Source organism: Zosterops lateralis (genome assembly GCF_965231275.1).
Source record: "Zosterops lateralis genome assembly, chromosome: 11".
NCBI classification, from domain to species: Eukaryota; Metazoa; Chordata; class Aves; order Passeriformes; family Zosteropidae; genus Zosterops; species Zosterops lateralis.
The window spans coordinates 13,279,919-13,296,356 of NC_139771.1; the positions used below are offsets into that span (position 1 = coordinate 13,279,919).

Below are 16,438 nucleotides of genomic sequence, written 5' to 3' on the forward strand. Positions count from 1 at the left end.
TCCAGGTGTTTAAAGATGTTGAATAAACAATCTATGCCCAGCTGCATTTCAAATGTAAGATATTATACTACATTCCCTTCATACCAATACACTTTACAAAAGCGTTCTACATAGATATGCAATGCAATTAATATAATTAAAGCTATTAATTTAATTTAAATATCTATTTATTATAACCCTAAGAACATGTAATCTCGAAGAGTCAGAAAGTCCTGTAAACAAGGATGAACTTTCATGGATTTTTGGAAGTATTTTAAAATTTGCTCTATTTCTAAATTTTTCATTCTCCTTAATTAACTTGATTCTAGATGTGAATTTGTTTTGTCCAGTATAAGCCTGTAATAGTTTTCCATAGTGAACAGCAACTCAGAAATATTTATCTTGGAGCCAGGATTCAGGTCTGTCTGTGACAGTTTTCTAGTATGTTCTCCAGGACAAAGTATCTTGAAATGGACTAACCAGTTTATTTTCAGACTACCATTGCCCTCTAGTGTCTTTGTTTTGAATGGAAAAGGATTAGTCATTTATAGTGTTTCTGCTGATACCATAGAGGCGAGAGCAAAAATATTACAATATTTGCTTTAGTTGCCTTTTGTAGAGGCAAGAATACACATATTTTCAAATGTTAAATTCACTTGATCTTTCACATATTCTTGTTAATTCTAAAACAAAGGTCATGCTAAGATAAGTTTTTTAACAAGTGCAATGGTTTTGTTTAGTTGAAATTCAAAATAAAGTCGCTGGATTTTTTTTTAAATAAAGAATCCATATACTTTTAAGGAAAAGATATTCTTTTTTGGGGGGAGCCCTTCTCTGCGTTTGATAACTACCTGTTCTAGCCACTTTCAAAACATTTCACACAAACCAGTTTTCTCGGCCATAAGTAGTGGCTACAGTCTGAGGGTTGGGTGCTGCTAATTTTACAGCAGTGCTTAGAAAATAAAAAGCAGTACATAGAAACCTTTGGCCAAGGGTTGAGGGCAGAGAAGCAAAAGGAGAAAGAGGGGTTGAAGTGAACAGTACCAATAGTATTCTCATTCTGCTTTTGCCTGTCTCTTGGGAATAATATTACTCTCTCTTTTTTTTTTTTTTTTTTTTTTTTTTTTTTAAATCTACTCACAGATTATTCAGTGATGTCCTGCTAACAAACTCTGAGAAACCACAGTTTAAGGTAGAGTTGAGCACTGATTTGCTGATGTTTGTGGAAGTCCCAGGATGTGGGTAGCTACATATTAGTTGAGGGGGTCTCAGAGAGCTGGCTTTATTTGCCTCTATGGCTATTGCCATCAGTGTTTGGATTCCTTTGCCACACTGTCCCTGAGAACATTGTGCCAGCCCTTAGAGGGGAGCACGATGTGACCCAGGGGTGTTGAAGAGCAGCTGCTGAACTGGAGCCTATTTGTGTAACTGATGGTGCTGCTGTGTCTGAGCAGAGGCTCTGAGCCCTGCAGGTCCCTTGCAGTGGGAGGAAACACATTGCAAACACCTGTGGAAGCCAATTTTGCTACATGAGACCATCAGCACCTTGCTGCCAGCTCCAGCACTGGGGCATTTCAGGGGCCACACCTGGTCCCACTGGGGAGCTGCCCCAGGGTGCTTCTCCTGGAGGATTTGTGCCCTGTGCCTTGTGATGTCAGCCTCATGGAAATTTGGGATGTGACTGGAGTCTTGAAGTTGTTATCTGTCCTTGCCTTCCAAGGTTTGGTATTTCTTTGTCCCTGCTGACCTGTAGGTAGGTTTGGAGTAGAAAAACATGCATCTAGAGTCCTTTTTTCTGCTTCACTAGAGGAATAGTCTCACATCTTGGGGTTTTAGATGAGAAATGTGATCAGATGAATGCTGAGTTTTGATCACTGAAGTTGTGTTTTCCTTTATCACATTTTGTGCTATGATTTTGTTCCCCATTCTGTATTAGATTCCTACTAAGCTAAAAGAGGCATTGAAAATCTCCAAGGAATGCATAGAAAAGCGATTAACAGAAGAACAGAAATTGGTAATGTCTGCATTTCTTTATTTCCTACAGACATTTCATTCCCTCTTATCACTTCTACATGCAGAAAGTGAGTTTTTACTCAAAATCACTTCTGAGTAATAACGGCTTTCACCAACAGATTTGCTTTCCCAAAAATGCAATATGAGGAGTTGTATAACAGGTGTTGACTGTATGGCATCTCACTATTTTAAGAGGTTTCACAGATTGTGGCTCCCAAGTTAAGAGGATCCTTTTAACTTCAGTACAAGTCTCCATCCTCTACCAGAAACAATAAGAGAAAAACAATAAACAAGAAAGGAAATCTAAACATGCAAAGTGACTACAGTGTGTTTTCTTGTACGCCAAATGTTGTTTTCAAACATTTAAGATCTTAATATGGTCTTTTTCTATTTTTTCCTTAACTTTGAAGATTCACCAGCACAGAAGGCTGACAAGAGCTCAATCTCATCATGGCTCTGAAGAAGAAAAAAAGAAAAGGAAGATCTTGGCACGAAAAGTAAGCAATCATTAAATAGGTTTCTCCCACAGAAAAAGATGTGTTTCTTTTTGTAATGTTTACCATGCCCATGTCTAGCCATAGGTACATGACTCTACTCCTTCCTGTGTGTTTCTGCATTACTTCCTGGTTGTTTTCACTTTTTTGGCTAAGGAATAGATTTAATAAAAAGTTTAAGTTACAGTGGTAGCTGACTTGCATATTGGTGCAACCTGTTTGAGGTTGCTGTATGAAACCAGTCTTGGTTCACAGCTCATTCCCAGATGAGCTGCTCTGCTCTGTCCTGCTCCCTGGGCAGGTGTTGGAGCCTGTTTCAGTCTGCTCCTGCAGCACTGTCTGCATTGGTCTTCTTTTCTGAGAAGGGGCCTGCATGTCAGTTTTCTTCCTTTCCCTTGTGGTCAGAGGCACTGCAGTTCCCTGGTGCCTCGCTGGAGATACTTGAGCACAGAACAGCCTTACTGCTCTTGTTACCACGTCTGTGTGTGCTGGGAATGGGGAGAGGGATGTCGAGCATTGAAAAGCATTGTGTCATACAGTGGATGGCTGTTACAAATCTGTGTGTCAGTTCAATCCTTATCATAGGATGTGATTATTCATTCCCATCTTCTGTTTCCTCTGTTCCCTTTTAAAGAAGTCAAAACGCTCTGCCAATGAAAGTGGGGAAGAACATTCAGCCAAATACAGCAACTCAAATAACTCAGGTAACTACAGAGAGAGGAATTTGCTTCTACACAGCTGTGTCAGTTCTTTTATTGTTACTGTCATTTTCTATCTGAAAAGATTTAGGATTACCAACACTTTACATTTTACTACCAAAGTCTGGTACCACTGTTTGGGGTATTTAATAATAAATAAATTGAGGGCTTAAAAATATTGGTGATGTTGAACTGCCTAATTTAAAGTAATGTCTTCTCTCTTCTGTGCCCCATTCCTCAAAAAGAATTATCAGTCTCTTAATTTTGTTTGATATTTTAATTGAATAACAACAACATCCATTACTTGGGCCATTAAATGAGTCTTCAGGAACCCTCTCTGGTGATCTGTATTACATAGTAAGGTGTTAAGATGAATGAGAAAATTATGTGTTGAATTGCTGCTTCAAGGCCAAATTTTAAAACAACACAGAGCCTTTGACAAGTTTTCATTTAGTTAAAAGACGTGGTTGGTACTATGGAACAGATTACCAGAGTTGATTTGCTTGGCTAAAATGTGTCCAAAAGCAGTTTGTTGTGGAGTACAGCAACAGACTGAAAATCATCTCTTAGGAGAGATGGGGTGCCACCCATGCATTGGCACAACTCTTTAGGAGAACAGAATTTGTATGCTGAAATCCAACAGCCCAAGCAACAGAAATGATTCCCACTGAGAAATTTTGAGTGCATTTCCTATGTGTTTGGGGCTTCTCTCATACTCTGTACTGTAAACCACTGTTGCTATGAATGGGAATCTTTCCCAAGATGTGGAAGCAGGATTGGATTTTCAGTCAATAAAGTTGGCCTGCTTCCAGCAATCTGTCTTGTGTGTGTTGAAGTGCCATGTCACAGCTGTAGTTACTTGACTGTTGTTTTATTTAGCAGGCTCTGGGGCGAGTTCCCCTTTAACATCTCCATCATCCCCCACTCCGCCCTCCACAGCAGGTACGTTCAAGAATCATTACGGTGTTTATCTTTTTAATGTTGTTTTTTTATTCCCCTCTGCCCCTCAGTGGTGGTGTTATTCCCAAGGATGATTAAGGGATGATGGTTTTCAAGGATGGAACGCAGAGATGACAGTTATCTTGTGACAGCCTGAGTGTGGGCATGTGCCCTTTTGAGGGTCATAGAGAATCTTTTTATAACTATAACCTTTCTTAAAATATACATGATATGATTTACCCAGGGTGTACATGCTTGCTTTGAAGTCTGTATTACTCCACTCCTACCCACATTGCTACTTTCCAGGCATTTTCTGGGCCTCGTGTTGCAGTATGCATTTGTTCTGGTGTTAATGGTCTGTTGACTCTGAAATACTGCTTGTTCATCCCTTGTTTCTTTGTTCTTTTTATTCCTGTACTGCTGTGATATATTTTCAGGAATTTTGAGTGTGACAAATTCGGTGGCTTGAGCTTCATAAATCTCCTCAGTTCTGCTACAGCCCATTGATAACCCAGTAGGGTTGGTAGAAACAAGATTGATTTGGGTTAAAAATAATATCTCTGTTATTTTTGGCCAGTTCTGATTTTCAGTTTGCTGGATGGCTGTGCAGAGAGTTTTGCTAATGTTTAAGACAGGGGTGAGAAGTGATGAAGAATTTACTTGAGTGGACAATAGAAATGCTCTGAAAGTTTAATTACAGATCTGAATATTGAGCAGTAGTCAATGTGCTTCAATCTAAAAGACTAGAAGAGAAGCACTGGCAAATATTAATAACAAAAGATGTTAACAGAACACATTTCTAGAGGGGAAGCAGCCCATGGCATTGCCATTTTTTATGGTGGCTCTTGCCATAAGATTTCTAGTTCCAGGAACTTTCCACACAGCACAACTCATTAACCAAAGCAATGCAATCAAATTTGCCTTTGCTGGGATAGTCTTTCGAAGTACACTGCAGTCTGTATTATGTAATTCAAATCAGTCATGCTGAAATTCAAATTAGTAGTTTCTCCTTCAAGCTGAGGGCACGAGAAGTGTGTATTGTAGGAACTAACTTCTCCCAGTTAGCCTAAGCAAGATAGAGACTAAACAAGATACTGTGCAACACAGTAACAGTGCTGTTCTCTGGATACACTGACTGTGATCTGGAGAATTTGTTGCCAGTTCATGGGCTTTAATAAGGAAGTAGCTGAAATGTGCCTACTAAATGGATAGATGTTCAGAAAGCATTTTTCTTCTCAATGAAACTACTGTTATGTTCTGACTTGGACTTGTTGTAAGTCTGTGGAAAGCTATTTCAAGTTTTAAGCATGGGATGCAGGTTTTTGTGCAGATGTGGATCAAAATAGCTCAGGTTTATGCTCAAAACTTGTCTCAGTTCAAACCATATTGTCACAGTGTGTTTGTTGGTCATCTTGTGCCAATGTGCTCCTGATGACTTGTGGGGATCAGCCCTGTCTGACATGGTGCTTGTGGCCCTGCCTGTGCTCACCCTGGGAAGTGCATTAGTGAGACAGGGGCTTGGATGCTGTTTATGAGGTGTAAAGCCAAGTGTCACATTTTCAGGAATGCTTTTGTGAGTACAATTTGTAGAAGAAGTTTCAGATATTAATTCTCAGAGAAAATTTCATTTTTTTTCCACCAGCAGTGTTGTAGTTTTAGCTGTTTTAAGCAATATGCTATTACTGCCTTGGGGAAAGATATACTGGTCCCAGTAGGGCTTTGTGACAAGTGATGTATCTGTAGCTTGCATTTCTCTCTTCTGATTTCCTTGTACTTACATGGATATTTACCTCTATACCAAAATTGCTCATGGGTGTCAGTGTGGTGAGATGATTCTCAAAAGCCATGGAGGCTTTCAGTCTGACTGGTTTAGTATGGCTGTGTTAGAACTGGGGCATTTCAAAGCATCCTGCTGATACAATACCGTGGCAAAACTAAAGCTGAGGAGGAAAAGTGCCCTCAAGGGAAACTTTTGCTCTATCCTGGCCTGTAACTAGTCATATATAGAGTGTGGGTGTGTGAAGAGACACTGACCAAAGGGGAACTGGCTCCAGGCTAACATGCCTTGGGGAAGGAACCTCATTCAGGGGGTTTCTCATGAGATGCTTTGTCTCTGAACAAAGGCCTCATGAGGCTTGGCTTGCAGCAGAGTGCTTGGGAGAGTCGATGGAAAACAGACTGAGGAATAAAACAGGGGCTGGCTTCCACTGTCTCATGGCAGCTGCAGCTGTGGGACTGAGCATGGCCTGCTCTGGGGGGAAAGGTGCCTTCTGGAGGTGTTGGCTCTCATGGGCTGTTCTCACTGGTGAGAATGTTTTGGGCTGGTGGTGTTGCTGGTACTTGGCTAAGTAACATATTTGAAATATATTGTTAGATCATGCAAGTGACTCTAATGTAACATCCTGTGTTTCTGACGTTCTTCCAGTGTGGTTCTTTTTTTCCTCACAATTCTTTGCTTCTGCTGTGAAAATCTGTTCATTTTTTTTGTGGCTGTGAGCAGTGGCTAGGATCAGAAGGCATACAGAACAATGTGGTATGGGTTATTTAAAATTTCACTGAATATTTTCTAAATCAAAGAAGCACATAAGATGCAGCAGGATCTCTTTCAACAGAGAAAAATTCAGAGGGTGTGACTTTTGCTTCTCTGGACTTCCCTGCAGGAATAGTGGAAGAATTGTACTTAACAATGTTTTTCTGTGCCAGTTGTTCTGAATCCTTCATTGTGACACATGTTTCATTGGCACCCATATGGTGCATCTTTCCTGCCCCTCACCTTCCTGTAAAACAGTTGGAATGCTTTAGGAAGTGCTTTTCCTGAGTTTCTGTGACCCATAAGTGTGAATACAGGTGTTAATACAGCAGGTAGTGTTTCTTGAACTGAATGGATTTCGTCTTCTGTGGCTAATCTTCCTGCAGATTTCTTGCTAAACCTCTCTAAATGCACTTTAATCCTGTAAAGTCTGAATTATGGCATGTGCAACTGAAAGCATGTGTGTTGTATTTGTTGATCAAGTATAATAATGCTTAGAGCATGGAAAATTGTGGTTCATTTTTCAGAATTGAATGAAGCATTATAAATGTAATATGAAATAGTCAATCTGCTGTCCTCATGTTTGTCAGTAAGAATGTATTGACGTCTGTACTAACTTTTCAGCTAACAGTATCTGTTTTTCTTACCTTGACACGAGAACTGGATGATTAACTTGTGTCCTCTCTCTTTCTCTGCTGTCTTCAATAGAGCATGCATCATTTTGAACGTGAATTTTCGGAAAAGTAAGCTAATGCTGATTTATCTCTTTAAAGATGCTCTGTTTCTGAATGGGGAAGTTGGATGCAAATCTTGAAGTTGCTTGGTATTGGGAGGGAATAGAAGAAAAAAATCTGAATGTTCTTACAGATTATTTTAATGAAATACAGCATCTTTAAAAACTGTCACTAAAATTATTTTCTTTGTTCACATCCCATTCTCAGCCAAGTTTTTAATGCTGTTTGCACAAATTGCTGTCACTTTAAATTCATAATTAAGTTTTTGTTTCAATTCAGGCATCAAGTTTACAGCATCTGATTTACTTCCTATTCCTTTTAACACACTCTTTTAACAAAAATGTCCCTGTAAAAACCCTTGGTAAGTTCTTGTTTGAGTGTTTTATTCTTACAACTGCATGAATGAATAAAATGTGTGTTTGCAGGCAACGTCCTTCACCATATATACTGGAAGGGCCTAATGATAGCTAAGCACTTGTCTCAAATGTTCTTCCTACTAAATACGGGAAAATATTTCACTGTAGGACAGAACAATTTCCTCTCTAGATGTAAATGTATATGAAAGCATGTTTGTGAACTGAGATTTCTGTTGGACCACTTGTGTCAAGAAGGGAAGGACAGCTTGGTGTTGATTGCCTAACTGAAGTGAATGAATTAGAAGATTTTTGAATCATGCTCTAATTAAGAGGTTCAATATGTAGTGCTCATAGCTAGTCAGATACCATTCTGAACCCTGTGTGTATTTATGTCTTAAGGTGGAGCTCAAGTGTAAGAGTATAATTCTTTGTTACTAGTTTCCTAAGAGTTTAACTACATGATGTTGTCAGCAGCTCAATTTCAATAATAGTGAGTCCTGAGGAATTTCCAGGAAGAAAGGTGATCTCTGCCCCTACTTCCCTGTCTTTTCTACTCTTGTAAAATAACCAGACCAAAATTTGAAGATAACACATGGAATCTTGGCCTACTAATACTTAGTGATCCAAGCACTTTGTGTCTTTTTTGCCCTCCGTGTGTTAAATGTGTGCCTTCTTTCACCACATGTGTTACCTTTGTATTCCCTGGCCACTGCTTTCGAGGTCATTTAGTCATTCCCCCCATCTTGAACAACTACTTGCATAGTCTCTTTCAGCCTCACTTTGCAATTCCAGATAAAAATCTTGTATTTGTTCTCTGCAGTTCTTGCATCTCTTTGAAGCCATTTCTTTTGTGATTAGCTGCTCTTGGTGCTTTTACAGCAGTTTGTGATCTGTCTGGGGTAGGTTGGTGCACCAGTCCTGCAGGGTCCTGCTCTGACCATTTCAGCCACTAAATGGGTACTTGGACTGTTCTTGGCCTTGTTCTTCCTTTGGCCAAGTGCTGAGATTTTCTTTCTTCACAGTCCGTCCACAAGAGAAACAGGACTCTAATGCTGGGAATGCTTTTTCAGTATTTCTAATAGTAAATTGATGTACATCTTTGGCAAGTGTAAAAAGCGGATTTGGAAAAGTTAGAAGGCCCCAGTATGCAATTTATTTCAGTTTGTGCTGCCATTGTGTAAAGTTTTGGTTACTTCAGAAAGCATTTGATCCACATGCAACAGGCAGGTTAAATTGTTTCAGTTGATCTCTGGTATTCTATTAGGACTTGAGTGTTTCCTCTGAAAGGGAAGAGAGTGAAGATGAGGTCAATATGTACTTCAACACTTTGTTTTCACAGAAGGCTTTTATGCCAATGAGAATTTTTCCTGAAGAGCTGGAAGTGCTACAACCACAGCACATATTAATGTACACTGGCAATGGATGCTTTATGTGAATATGTTGCATTTTGAGCTTTCTCTCATATGGGAAAAGTCTTTTTTCAAAGATCGGTACAGATAGAAAATGAGGGAGTTTTGAATTATGTCTTTCATCTAAAGTGCTTTAATAACAGCACTTCTGTTTTTACTGTTGTTAGTCTAAAAACAATTGTTTATGAGTAGTTGAGAGACAAATGGAGCACAGAGAACTTTTGTCTGCTTTTTTCCCATAGTTGAGCTTTATCCTTCATCAAATCCCTTTTGAGTCTGAGTGGCATAATATTACATAATTGATTGATATTTGTTCACTTCTAGCAAGCAGTTCTATTTCAGGAACAACAGTCTCTTGGTTGCTTTAATTTTTTTTTTTTTTACCTTGCCCAGTATCACAGTTCTTGCCACTTACCAGTATATTCCTCTTTGTAGGTCAGAGCTACTGAAAGCAAGTGTTAATAGGTGCCATTTATCTCTTCAATCTTCCTATGGCATAACTCATGATCTAGATGATAGAGTTGAAATTCACTGCCGAGTAGTTCCAGGATATTAATCATTATTCTCCTACTCCTTCCAGAATATGAGACAAGATGGGCCCATTATTATTTGACTTGTGTAGCGATGATGGTGCAATGTGCAGCAGCAGAGCTGCACAAGATCAGGGTTCTTGGGAGAGTGCCTGGGGCAGATGAGGCCACTTGCCTGGATCTGAGCTGCCAGAAAACAGCTCCATGCAGGCCCTCACTGCATGTTCCACTGTGGGCTCTGGCTTCCCAGGGAGTCAGAACGGGGAGGCTGAGGTTGGATGAGAAGCACAGAGTGGACGTGGCTGGTGTAGAGAGCAAGGACAGAGTACAAAGGTGGCTGTTGGGAACAGGAGAGGCAGGCTGGAGGTGTGTGTGACAGTGTTGTGATTCATTCAGTCTGTCAAAACAACCATTTGTTACAACATATTTGGAGAAAGTCAAACAGACCTTTGGAAGTGTAAAACACTTCCAGAAAACTCTATCTGCAGTTAGTACTTTAAAAATGAAGTATAACCTGACCAACCAAAGTGGTCATCACAGATACTACAGTGACATGGTCCTTCATTCATAGGAATGTAAAGTGAGTTACATAAGCAAGAACAGGCAGTAAAATTTGCTTCCAGTCTTTGTTACTGTTGATGTCCCAAAGAACAAACTGCCTCCCTAGGGACAAATAGGAGAAGCTGAATCTGGGAAGTCCCATTAAGTGATCTCTATTTTCCCTGGTGCAAGAGCACATATGAGTCACGTTTTGCATCTGAAGCTCTTCAGGCTTCATTCCAGAGGTCTCTCAGATGACATGACTCACCTGCAGATAGAGGGATTTGATCACTTTGGCATTTTCCATCCGTTCTGTTCTTCACACTCCACTGGCATTCAAGGGATGACGTGACTAGTGCAGGACTGACCAAGTCCAGCCAAACAGCCGCAGGCCTCTGTGGCAGGACATCCCGGGCATAATCAAACTCCATCTTCTCTCCCCAACTTCTCAGGAGCATCGTCCATTCCCCCAGCACCGCCCCCGCCGCCCCCGCCACCAGCAGCTCCTCCCCCGAGCACGGAGGTGCCGACGGCGCGGCCCGAGGTCAGCGCCAGCCGAGGAGCCTTGCTCAGCTCCATTCAGAACTTTCAGAAAGGAACTCTGAAGAAAACACAGACGTGCGACTACAGTGCTCCCAGGATCAGCTGAGGCCACTGGTCACTCCAGGATTCAATTCCCTCTCCCCCTCCTGTGCTGACCGTCCTGACCAGCAACCGACCCACCAGCAGAGAGCGGCTGCAGCTCCCTCCTCCCCGGTTTCAGCTTTCCTGAGTAGCAGCACTGCCCTGCCCTGCCCTGCCCTGCCCGAGTTGCTTTGCCGGGCTGGGATAAGTACTCTGGGCTTTACTTGGCTGCAACAACTGTGTTCTCTAGCTACAGTTTCAGGGTTACAGCAACTTCTATATAGCTGAATAAAAAAAAAAAAAAATCTGAAAATAGGAATGACCATGATGATGGTGAATGGATGCATTTTTCCTAGCCCCATTTCACCCCTTTTTTCAAGTTACAGGAATGTAGTTTTAGTCTGCTCAGTTTTTCAACTCTTTTCATGCACTTTTAACTCATCTTAATTCTTGCTGCATGGAGTCAATAAGTTTGTTTTACATAATCCAACCCTTAAAGCATACTGCACAGGTGAGGGAACTGGAGAATTAAATCTTATTCCCACCATGTTTGCTGGTGGAGTTAAAATGCTGTCTCATTAAGCTTGTTTAAATGCACATCCTACCTGCAACTCTAGGGGAAAGTGTTTTTATATGAGGAAGCAGTTGAAGTGGGAGGTTATAGGGCACTGGGATATTATTGTTAATTAAATGAAAAGTTACTTCAATTTAATTCTACCATTTAAACTTTATTGAAAGATTCTTTTTGATTTAAAACCTTAAACAAATTGCACTTTAAAGGATTATAGATAATCCATTTTTTAAAATTCAAGTACATCAGTGTTTGTTACTATGCAGAATGTCTGTACAAAGTTTCATGTAACCTGTGATATTCAGTCATTTTTATTAAAATGTTAATGGAATTCCTTCAGCAGCATGTGGTGGGTATGTTCAGGTGGGATTCAACCTCCAAGCCAGACTTCCCAAGAACTGAACAGCACGTCTGCTACAGGAAATACTCCTAGGAAATATTCCTGGCTCTTCAGGAACAGGACCCAAGCTCTTCTGTCTGCTTAGAGGTACCTCCTCTCCCCTCCTTTACCTGAGGTGCAGAGCAGACTCTGCTGCACAGGCTCCTCAAGGCAGCTTTCCCTCTGTCCCAGGAGCTGCTGAGGGAAGCCTGGCAGAGCTCCCCGGGAAGCAGTGACCTCCAGAAGGCTGCTCTGAATGTGTCCCAGCTCTTCACACACAATCCACACATCTGCTGCTTAGGCTCAGTGCAGCTGAATAAACCAACTCAGTTTGCACTGCAAGAACTATAGGAAGAGTGTGCTGTTGTCAGCCCAGGTGAAGAGTTTGAAAAAAATGAAACCACAAAAAGCTTGAACAGTAAAAGCAAAGCATCTGGGCACTTTTTTAATCACTCTTATGTGGCAGCTAGTAAAGAAAAATTAGATATTTTTTCCCATCATATACTGGAAAGGTTGAGGATCTTTATTTCAGGTCTTGTACAGAAGCCCTTCTGCATGTGCAGAGTGCTCTTCAAACCAGACACAGCCACTCTCTCTTAACCCAGCCCATGGGCTGCCACAGCCTCTGCTCAGCGCTGCACTCATAGGCTGGGCTTCACATGATCAGCTTGATCATTCCTTCTTTAATGAGTCTTGCAGCCACAGGCTCCTGCAGCTGTCAGGGCCTGCTCTTGCTCTTTGCAGCTCTGCATTCAATCACTGCTACAGCAGGTTCAGGACAGCTCCTCTGATACTTAGAAGCCAACCAAAAATGGAGGATTTTTTCCCCACTTTGAATTTAGAGCAGGGTTTCTCCACAAACAGTAGCACTAACCCAGCTGTACTGCTGAACAAACAAGCATTATCACATAGTTGCATATAGGAAGCGTGGCTTGGGGGGTAACCCCATATAAATATTTTGGGAGGTCACTATACTTTCCCCACTGTACAAAAGACCATGGAGCTTATACAACAGAAATTATGTGTACAACATGCCCAACACCAACAATGCCTTGTAAAGCAAGATTTTAAAACATGTATTTACAACTTATATATTCAAAGTTTTTTTCACTGCAAATACTATATCCTTCACTTGAGGTAGGCTGTTGTCCTCTAAGATTTTTGCGTAAGGCATGGGGACATCGGCACCGGTGACACGCACAGCTGGAGCATCCAAGTAGTTAAAGGCAGGTCCTGAAACAGAAGACAGTGTCAGGTTGCCAAGTACTATGGTTTTGTCTTGATTCAGTTCCTGAATCTTGCTCTATTTAAACAGTTTTGTTCCTGTAGCTCTAATATTCCAGAGAGCAGTATTCCAGCTTGTCTGTGTTCGTACACTCTGGGGTTTGGTCATCCACCCTGTGAAAATCTCTAGAGCAAGACAGCTCCAGCTTGTCTGATGTAACCTCTAACTCTGCCTTTGCCTGGATTCATCAAGAATAATCAGGATTTAGAGTAGGGAATGGGATCGATGTACTGTGAACTCTGTACCTTCCATGATCCTGGCACAGATCTCAGCTCCTACTCCAAACTGGGGCCACCCTCCTTCCACAGTTACCAGGTGGTTTGTCTTGGCCACGCTGGCCTCCACCGTTTCGATGTCCATGGGCCGGATGGTTCGCAGGTTTATGACCTGAGAAAAGGGAGAGTGTGAAAAGCCTTGGTGTGATCTGAGCCTGTCACTCACCACTGTGGGGCTACAGGGCCCTTCAGCACTTTCAGCTGTTCTGACTCCAAGGACAAGACTTAATGAAATTTCTCACTCAGAAACGTGAAAGGCACACGCTGTTGAGGCACTTCCAAGTATTAAGACCCTTGTAATTAATACACTCAAGTTCTGCAGAACTTGAAGAAATTATTTCCCCCAATTCAGGGAAAGAGAAAAGTAACCCAAACCCCACTCACCTCACACTCTACACCTTCTTTAGAAAGTACAGCAGCTGCTTCCATACAATGGCCAACAGGTCTTGAGTGTGCAACCAATGTAACATGAGTTCCTAGAACAGAAACAAGTATTAGAAAAAACTCTTGAGATTTAAAGTTTTTTTTCTAGATCTCAGGCTCCTTTCAAGGCAGCATTGGGATTCACTTACAAATTTAAGGTTCTTAGGTTTATCTGAAATACTGAGCCCAGACATAGCATGAAGAGAGGAAGGCCCATGTTAAGACACAAATTTTACCCTTGAATTCAGGGAACTGAAGAGGTATTTAATATAGTTTTCAGATCATCCTGTCCAAACATTCATATAATTCAGAGATAAATTATGAACAAGTGGGCTGAAACACTACAGTGATGTCTTTCTGCATTTTTGACCAAAATTACATACTTAGGTGAGGAAAAAACTGTTTCAGCCATCACCTACCCAATCTCTTTACTACAGAACAAATCCTTTATGGAATCTTTTAGAAGAGTGTAGCTGATATATGGACAATCAGGTGATATTTCCTTGTAAAGGCAACAGAACATGAAACCACACTACTGGATAAAAAAAACATTTGAACACTTAACATTTGAAATACTTTTCTGTGCTCTGTGATAGCAGTACCCTGAATATCTGAGAGGTTAAGAAAAGTCTCCAAGCATGTCAGTTAATAAGGAAACAAATGTATTCTCAGCTTACCTGGCTTTTCTATTTTAGCTTTTCCAATGGGAACAACAAATTCCTTTGACTGTGCCTGTTCAGACATTTCAAAGGGAACACTATACAGTAATTCACTTTCCAGCATCACAACTAGAAGGAAACATACTTGGATTAGTGTGTACATCTGCAGGCACAGGCCTGCACTGACTGTTAATGGTCCTGCAGCTCAAGACAGTAAACCCATCCAGGCAACAAGGGACCGAGGACTATGTTTGCAGGAGCAATTAAAAAAAAAAGTAAATCTGAGTCTTCACTTCATTAATGAATTATTTAAAAAACTTCTACTCTGAAATGAGGTTAGGTATTTTACTTTCAGCACATAACACTACAATCACTAGTTTTAGAAAGGTCTCATCTTTTTGATTACTGTTTGTGAAAAATAAAGACAAAGGTTGCCAATAATGACATGCTGAATTTATAATTCAAACTTCATGATCTGTAAATTTGAGTTACATAAGCATTATATATACAAGGACTCCTCCTAATTTATCTTCACCCTTTTAAATCTCTTCAATAGATTTATAAATGCTTCCAGGTTTCCTGGTCGACACCAAACTAGCACTAAAACTGCACCCAGCAGCAGCACAAAAATCAGTCTACTGTTAGCAGAGCAGGGCACCGTTAGGAAAAGCACAAATCCCTCCGTACCCTAAAACTGCAGCACACCAACCCTGAGCACTTTAGGGTTTAACCAATCTTTGCTTTTGCGGGGCAAACAAATTCCTTAGGACACGGCTACGAGCCGCCGATGCCCACCTGGATTATCATCGCGGATCGCCGCTTTGAGCAGCCCTTTGGCGTCCTCGGAGCTCCAGGGGCTGACCACTTTGAGGCCGGGGCAGTGCCCGTACCAGGCGGCGAAGCACTGCGAGTGCTGGGCGCCCACGCCCGCCGCGGCGCCGTTGGGCCCCCGGAACACGACGGGGACGGGGATGGAGCCCGCAGACATGTAACAGGTCTTGGCAGCAGAGTTGATCACCTGGTCGATGGCTTGCATGGAGAAGTTGAACGTCATGAATTCGCACACCGGTCTCAACCCCGCCTGTTAAGTGTGTGGAAATGTGGTTTTTTTTTACGTAAAAATGTGAAAGGTGGTTTTTGACACAGAAACGGTTTAGCTTTTAGAAGCAGAAGGAGAGGAATGCAAATGTACAAACCATAGCAGCACCAACAGCGATTCCTGCAAAGCCCATCTGAAAGAGAAGGAAACCAAGGGATAAGGACCAGGGAGGAGCTGATGGAGGGATCATCACGGCAGGAGACAGGGCAGCCTTACCTCAGATATCGGGGTGTCGATCACCCTTTTGTCCCCGTACTTCTTCCAGAGCCCCCTGGATATCTGCAGGGCAAGAGGAGGGAGTCAGGGCCCGCCTGAAGCCCTTTCCCGGGCCACCAGCGTCTCCACATACCTTGTAGGCACCATCGTACTGTGCCACCTCCTCGCCCAGCAGGAAGACGCGCTCATCCCGCTCCAGCTCCTCGTCCAGCGCCTGGTTCAGCGCGTCCCGCACCGTCACCTGCGAGACAGCGGCGGGCGGGCTGGGCGGGGGCAGGCTCCCCGCACGCCGGGAGTCCCCTCACACCGGGGGCCGAGTCACCTCACCGCCCGCCCGCCCCGGGCCGGACCCTTCCCTCGGGGGCGCCAGCCCCTCTGCGGCGGCAGCCCTCCCCGCTACCTGTATGGCGGCGGGCGCGGAGAGGCGGAGGCCCCTGCGCTGCTGGAGGCGCTGTAGCGGGGCCCCGGCGGTGGGTGACGGGGCGAGGCGGGCGCGCAGCGCCAGGTGCCGCAGAGCCGCCGCAGCCGCCGCCATCTTGCCCGTGTCCTCTCGCCCTGCGGCCGCCGGGCCCCGCCTCCCCCCCTCTCGCGAGAGCGTGCGCGGCGCGCGGGCGGTGGCGTGATGCGCGCGGCCTTATCGCGCCACTTCCGGCACCGCGGCCCCGCGGGGACCCCGCCCCCCCCC

At 42.9% G+C, this 16,438-nt stretch overlaps 2 protein-coding genes across 5 annotated transcripts in view; one reads left to right on the top strand and one right to left on the bottom strand.

Moving 5' to 3' along the window:
• The window catches only part of PXK (PX domain containing serine/threonine kinase like), a 36,292-nt gene extending 23,510 nt beyond the window's left edge, over positions 1–12,782 (top strand). For 3 of the 4 annotated variants that reach the window (XM_083869481.1, XM_083869484.1, XM_083869483.1), the window contains exons 13-18: positions 1,123–1,171; positions 1,916–1,993; positions 2,403–2,489; positions 3,121–3,190; positions 4,064–4,126; positions 10,675–12,782. In XM_083869481.1, coding sequence (XP_083725607.1) covers positions 1,123–1,171; positions 1,916–1,993; positions 2,403–2,489; positions 3,121–3,190; positions 4,064–4,126; positions 10,675–10,871 — 544 coding nt within the window. In that variant the 3' untranslated portion in view covers positions 10,872–12,782. The remainder of the gene's footprint in view (positions 1–1,122; positions 1,172–1,915; positions 1,994–2,402; positions 2,490–3,120; positions 3,191–4,063; positions 4,127–10,674) is intronic. The other variant, XM_083869482.1, reaches the window with a different exon arrangement.
• Positions 11,554–16,303, bottom strand: PDHB (pyruvate dehydrogenase E1 subunit beta). The gene is made up of 9 exons (XM_083869485.1): positions 16,154–16,303; positions 15,887–15,994; positions 15,754–15,816; positions 15,635–15,670; positions 15,234–15,519; positions 14,457–14,567; positions 13,741–13,832; positions 13,327–13,468; positions 11,554–13,029 (listed from the first exon to the last, which is right to left on the bottom strand). Exons 1-9 carry the CDS (start codon positions 16,286–16,288, stop codon positions 12,884–12,886), a joined length of 1,119 nt encoding a protein of 372 aa, XP_083725611.1. The 5' UTR covers positions 16,289–16,303; the 3' UTR covers positions 11,554–12,883.
• Between the last annotated feature and the right edge of the window lie 135 nt (positions 16,304–16,438).